Source organism: Sitophilus oryzae, unplaced genomic scaffold (assembly GCF_002938485.1).
Source record: "Sitophilus oryzae breed Bouriz unplaced genomic scaffold, Soryzae_2.0 scaffold_682_pilon_pilon, whole genome shotgun sequence".
Lineage (NCBI taxonomy): Eukaryota > Metazoa > Arthropoda > Insecta > Coleoptera > Curculionidae > Sitophilus > Sitophilus oryzae.
The window spans coordinates 3,861,101-3,868,706 of record NW_022147287.1 but is presented as its reverse complement, the minus strand read 5'-3'; the positions used below and the strand labels follow the sequence as shown (position 1 = coordinate 3,868,706).

The window sequence follows — 7,606 nt, the reverse complement described above, 5'->3', positions numbered from 1 at the left end:
ATTTCCATGCCATTTTAGAGAAAATTAAAAAAATGTATGAAAAATATCTCTTGGTAAAAATCGCTACAAGTAACCGTTCTCAAGATTTTTAGAATGGAAATATTCAATACATGTTATTATTGACTAAAAATAAACATGTTGAGTAGATAGTTATTTGTTGGGAACTTTTTATTTTGTTATATTAATATTAAATTTTTCTTCGAAAAAATGATGATAAAACAGTTTCTATTGAACTTTTGGCACACAAACATTTCAAATTTATGATTTCAGTCTAATAAAAGGTCTAATAACTACCGTATGATCGAATAAAAACGGCGTCCAGTTGGCTTGGAAACGACGATCGATGACATTTCCCATATAAATTTACATATGAAATGACAGCGATCTTCATTTCATAGTCATTGCTGACGCCGTTTTTATTCGATCTTACGGTATTTAGTCAACATATTTAATTTATGTCAATGATGACAGGTATTGATAATTTCGATTCGAAATATCTCGGGAACCATTATTCGGTAGCGGTTTTTAGCAAGAGACCCTTTTTACGTAAAAAATGTCGTAAATGTATATTTTTTTACTCAGTAGTTTTATACAGGTACAGACGAAAAGTTACTACTCTTCAAACCAGTTAAAAAATATGCAGGTGGCGCCCTCTACTAGTAGGAGTCATATTGACATCAAAATCAAATTTCTCATGTCAATAAACTCCCAGACACCAATTTTCATCAAAATATTAACGTTACTTCAGAAATTATTTGGAAAAAATCGAAATAAAAATGAAACATCTACACCCTGTATCTCCGAAACTAAGCATTTTAGGACATACATTTATACGAACTTTTTTACTTATTTTTATCTGCAGAATATGTTGCCAAAGTTTCCGGAATACAGTTCGGACCACTTTGTATAATAAGTGCTTATTTCGTATTACCAAAAATAAAATTACATTTTTATAACGTCTACAGTTCAAAGGTAAGTACATTTTTGGTTATACATACACTTATCTTTCTTTATAGATAACAAAAAATTACACTATAAGCTGAAATTAATCATTATCTGCACGATAAGTAGACAATCCGTCAGTTCATTGATAAAAATGAGAGAAAAACATAAATTTGTATAAATGTAATTTAATATTTGATTAGTGTCAGTCTGTGTTTGATGAAAATTAGTGTAAAATGGGTGATGTTAATAGTGAATTTTCGGCTGGTCCTTTGGACTACTATCGCAAGCAAGCGTCATTTGATTGGAGGAAAATGAAAGAATTTATTTACTCAAAGGAAGAACTCAACTTTTTGGTAGGGTTATTTTTCATAGTTATACATTTAGTTTTTTCAACTATAGAATGTATAAAGAAAGTCCTCTATCATTTCAATTGTGGCCTATTATTTTAATTCAAAGGAGATTATATTGTCATTTCATAATTCAATTTTTGGATGTCGTCCTTGAATATCGTCGGTGGAAATCGTTTCTTCTTTCATTGAATAGACTCTACCCAAGTAGCAAAAAGAAATTCTAAAAGGAATGAATTATTTTATAACAGTCGAATAGCGTTGTCTTAAGGACTGCTTGATTTTATTAAGCGTTTGGTTTCGACCAATATGTTTTTTAATAAAAGTTGTCATATTAAACTATTTTCTAGTGGTTTTTACAACGTATCCTATAAGGCATTAAACGATAATTTCTTTTAGTATGATATAACACTTAATAAGACAATGCTATATGATAACAAACATATTATTTTATTAGACTCTTATACCCACCATGAAAGAGTTCTATAATATGCATATAACTAGTAGTCACAAGATCATATAATAGTTACTTAAACTTGTCTTATTAAAGTTGTATTACGTTGTATGATAGAATGTTTTATTGCGTTAAACTACGGTACTGTATACAACACCAGTTATATAGCCTTATATATTATTATAAAATTGTGAGTAACAAAATAAATTCGCTGTAATATCTGCATTATAAAACTGGTAATGTATAATATAACCTCATTTTAAATTAAATTGTATACCTAGTTATTTATTTTGTTATTGTTGTTGTTGCAAAAGTAATATCTACGACGAGTATAATCAATCACAGCTATTATGAATTCTGGCCAGAGTTGGAAAAAAGTTAACAAACGCAGTTGTAGTTATAAAGAACATGTAAGAAAAAACTCCTCGAAATTACGGCAAATAATCCCGAGAATTCCGTGGATTCTCAAAAGCCAAAATCTCTCGGGTTGTCTGGCTTCTTCAAAGCATTGTTGCCAGGTTCAAGTAAAAGTTTTACTGTAGTAATGTTTGTATTGTTTTATTGTTGTTTTTCCAAGTCCTTAGGTTGCCGCTCACTCGTCGGGCTCACATGAAATGCATTGCGTTCATGAATTCAAAAAAATCTGATCATGTTGGTTAGTTTAAATACTAATCAAATGAGATTTGGCAACATCTATTTGTCACAAATCTCAATATGTCCAAAATAGTTCTATAGTGCCTCGAAATTCTGCGTAATGATAGATATTTATCCTATAGCGTTTTATTTTACAACAAAGACTTATTTAAGGGGTTCATTTATAATAAAACGGTTGCATTATAATTCGCCATGTTTCAGGCAGAATTTTTGTATGGCCTATGGCCGCCATTATATGAAGCAAAATTAAAAACATCAAAATAAATTGTAAAATGTTATTTTTGAGAACTATTTTGTGAAAAGATTCCCATGACATACAGTAATAAAGTGTTTAATTAAATTAAAAACAAGAATTTATGAAAATTTTATTGCATTTTATTGTTTAAATTTATATGTAAACCTTAATCGAAATTAAAGCGCTTTAATTTTTTGCCAAATACATACCTATAATCTACCAGTAAAATTTTCGGCGCAACAAAAATTGTCCCTACATTTCAAACCCTATTAATGAATTTTTATATTACATATTTGTTATACCTTCTGGCCCTACCCGCCATTTTCATTGTCGAGTAAAGTCTCCATTTTAACAATCCACATCCCCTAGATTCATTTTACGGCACTCTTAAAATATAATTTGCTCCTAATATTCTTCGGTAAAAAATAAAATACTCTTGTACCTCGCTAAATGATCAAATGTTTTTATTGTTCTGTTTCTTAGATGTGACCACGTAATACACAATAAAACTAGTTTTATAATAGTCATATAACGCTGTGTAAAACAGTTGCATAAGAGTGGTATACCCTTTTTATAGAACTTCTATACTACTAAACGGTTGTATAAAAATGGGCCTTTTTTGGTTGTAAAGCTATCATATTACGGCCATATAGCACGTTATATGAATTGAGGTATCCTATCAAAATTATCACATAGCTGTTTATACAGCCTTTATAAAATAAAATTTGCTACTTTACTACTTATTGCTTGCTGCGGTATTTTGAACGTTACGGACAGGGTGGTTGTGTATTATGTGTATTCCTGAGCTGTGTGTGTATTATTTGTCCCAAACTAAAATGGGACATCCTGTACATCTTCAAGATCATTGGCAATTTGGACTAAACCATCAGCGAATCCTAGATATAGTCTGTGAAACGAATAACTTTGAATTTGACAGTTCCCGCGGGCTTTTCTAGTGTAAGTTTTATTAGGTTAGCAACTTGCGGCCATGCTGACGCAATGCCGTCTCTAATAGAACAGCCTCGGAGCGAGATTTATGATGTCCAGGGTTCGGAAGTAGTTAATTAAGACGTAATTTACCTGATTAACTACGTGTAGTTTTTCTTCAAAAACTACGTCTTTTTCCGTTCATTAACTACATGAAAACTACGTTAATAAAATATGTATTGATATTATGAATAATTTTCCTTTGTATGAGGGGTCTGAATATTATGATGTGAATGATTATATTTAAAGCCCTTTTCTTAAATACGTTATGTGTTTTCTAAAGCTTCAACTTATTATAACCTCACCTCAAACCTTTGATATTTGAAAGTTACATACATAGGTTACATAAACTACATTAACGACATGTAATGTAGTTTATGTCGTTTTTAAAAGTAACATGTAGTTTTCCGAACCCTGATGACGTCACGCTAGTTAGATACTACGGATTAATTATGTTGTAGAATACATGGAAAACATAATTATTCCTCGTATATGTAATTTTTTGGATTATATTCGACACTATTTTTTTCATATGACACAACACTGATGAAGGCTATAAACATTAGCTATAACGTTTTTTTTAAACCAAAAAAAATAATGAAAAACCAAATGAAAACTTAATCAGCGTTTTTTCCGAACCTAAATCCCAAGAAAATCAAAAAATTTGAGATTGAAATTGATGAGAGCGATCTTTATATCATAGTCATCGCTGACGCCTTTTTTTCTATGATATTGTATTATTTGCAAATATAATTTTTCGAACATTGATGCTATGTTGAAAATATTTTTTGAAATGATGATGATTAAAATATTTTTTGTGAATGCAAATAATAATATATCACTATTAGTAGATATTGAATGTTTTTTGTTAAATTAGATCGACTTTCAAACCCCAAAATTTAAAATATATTTTACATTTTACGCATTATCTTCTTTTATATTGTATATTCATTATTTGTATAGTATAAAACCTTTGCTGCATTTGTATGGTTCATAGTTTATTTGCTTAAAGGATTTATTACTATAAGTAGGTATATATATATATATATATATATATATATATATATATATATATATATATATATATATATATATATATATATATATATATATATATATATATATATATATATATATATATATATATATATATATATATATATATATATATATATATATATATATATATATATATATATATATATATATTGTATTTATTAACTGTATATTATGTATATTTCATGTAAACTATATCAATTTTAAAATACAAACCAAAAATACGAGGAATAATTATGTTTTCCATGTATTCTACAACATATTTATTAATCCGTGGTATCTAACTAGCGTGACGTCATAAATCTCTCTCCGAGGCTATTCTATTAGAGACGGCATTGGTCTGATATTTAGAAATGTCAAAGGCTGATGACATTTTACTTTTGTCAATTATGACATTTGGCGTTGATTTTTCCAAGAAGAGGAAGAACTGTCACTTGTTTTATTATTTTCCTTTTCTATTTCACGAAAGTAAAAAGAGTTACCTATCTGATTCGTTCAGGTACTCATTTTAAAGAATATCAGTAACTTTTTGGATAGAGGGATTTTATATTTGCCATGTTGGTAAAAAATAACGGTCAAAATTCAAAGTTATTCATTTTATAGACTATAGTTAAGATATTCTTCATCTATTTTCAAATTGTTCGTCCTGTCTAGGTATTAAAAATTCATATACAAGGGTATGATAGAAGAAATGCGATATATGTATTGTATTTTATATATTGAGTTATCAGAAATTGGCATTTATTTATTAATAATGAGTTAACAAATAAGTAATTTATATAATTTAAAGTATAAATCCCTGTATTTAAGTAACAATAATAATTGTAAAATCTAGTTTAATTACTTTTAATTAATATTAATATTATCTGTTTATAAATTACTATTTGCAATGATGCATATTATAAACAATAGTAACGTGTACTATGATGTGTACTTTTCATATTTATTACTTAATAGATAAAAAACTGTGACGAGGCGTAGTCGTACGATTGTTCCAACAATCACACAGATAAAAATTTTATTTATTTACTCATTTTATTTACATATAATGACAAAAATGAGATCACAGGTCAAGACGTTTGGATTTTTGATTAAAAGATGCTAAATTTCAACAATGTGACTAAAGTCTAAAAATGTTTTTGATCTAAGTTCATTTCAAGTTTTTAATGTGAATTTTTATGCAGCTTTTTCAATAAAACTAAAATGTTTAGTCAAATTTAGAGAGTGTTTCAAAATAGACGCGAAAAACTTTACGGGGTTGTTTTTTGTTAAAAAATAAAAACGAGTTTGTTATATAAGGTGTGTCTTAAAAGTGCAAACATTTTAGGGGTGGTTTTTATTTTGATCCCAGAAACACGATTATGAGATTTTTTTGCAAAAAAAAAGTTTTTAGTTTTTAGTTAAAAAACATAATTCGTTAATAACATGGCAACATCGGTAGTAGATTAAATTTACAAAAAAGAAAATCCAGAAAAGATCTAGCTGTTCTCAAAGTTTAAGCAAAAAATCATTTTTTTTTGGAAATTTTTAAAGTAAAATATCCCGGTTATAAAAACAGAAGAGAAAATGTTGTTTCCTTTTATTGAGATCTACCAGCACTGAAAATATTTGCACTTATTTAAGACTCACCCTGTATAGTATTTATGTATCATGGTTATTTTTTATGTCGTGTTTTATTTGTTTCAGAAAAATGCTCATAATAAAATTAAACAGTACCCTGAATTTTTACCGCCCACTACGGCACTGTCTTTTGACGAGGAACGATACAGAACTTATAGACAATCGGCCATAGCTAGAGGCCATCCAGGTGTGTTGTAAGTAAATATATTTTAATAAATTTAATGTTAAAACAAACCAAACAGTGAGGTAAGTAATATTTCTTTTTCAAATTTTCAAAGTAAAATTACTCGGTCATTTTGGACTTATTTGAACAACACTAAAAAGAAAATATTTATATTCTTTCCATCCCTGAAAATATGTGCAGTTACTAAAGACTCACCCTGTATATATTTAATAGAATACTATAAAATATCTATTTGAAAATTTTGAAGATCGTATCTCTACCATTGATAAGTAGGTAAAACTTCAATATTGTCAGTACTGTTTGACCAGCGGATCTGAAGCTACGGAAGGAATGCGAGAAAAAAAAATCGACATTGCCACGTTTATCTATAAAATTGCAAAATTGCCAGACATGAACTATAAATTTAAGATATTTTTATTATATATAATGTGTTTAGCATATATTCTGACGTATATTACTAAGGAATTTTAACGTAGTTCATATTGTTCGATATGTTTCATTTAATAACTTATTTCTTTCATTCTGTATAATCTGCTTATTATGAAAGTTGAAGATTTTTCAACGATATCATTGGCAAACCGGCATCGCCGCACATGGCCGCCTTTTCATCGAACATGATTGGCGAGAGTACGTGACAGGATTTGTTACCACGCGGTTGCCATGGCTTTTACGCCTTTCCTATTCGCTTGCTTTATCCCCAACATCACGGTCTCTTCTGAAAAGAGTAGGAATATTGAATACTATTGAAATATCCAGTGGCGGTGTCATTTTTTTGATCATTATTACTTTATTTCATTATTTTATACCGGTTATCCTAAACTTTATTCCTATATTTTTCGTATATTTGATAGTTAAGTTGTGTTTTATTGTTTTGTTATCTTGTTATAATGTTTTTCGTTCGTAGTTTTTAATTATTAATATCAAGTTTGATCGTATATTTGTGTTTTAAAATGAATAAATTTGTTAAGGGTAAGACGCTACATAGCCAGACAAGAGAAATAATAGCTAATTTATATAAGCAAGTAGAATAATAATAATATAATTAGAATATTAAAATTAAATATTGGCTAAAATAAAAAGCACACATTTTACCTAAATATTTTAGCTAAACTAAAATAAATATA

General features: G+C 28.2%; 1 protein-coding gene across 1 annotated transcript in view; it reads left to right on the top strand.

Annotated features, from left to right (window-relative positions):
- Positions 1–1,109: 1,109 nt before the first annotated feature.
- The window catches only part of LOC115887948 (peroxisomal acyl-coenzyme A oxidase 3-like), a 35,449-nt gene continuing 28,952 nt past the window's right edge, over positions 1,110–7,606 (top strand). The window contains exons 1-2 of the mRNA XM_030907499.1: positions 1,110–1,298; positions 6,365–6,492. Of these exons, the coding sequence (XP_030763359.1) occupies positions 1,179–1,298; positions 6,365–6,492 (248 nt within the window). The 5' untranslated portion in view covers positions 1,110–1,178. The remainder of the gene's footprint in view (positions 1,299–6,364; positions 6,493–7,606) is intronic.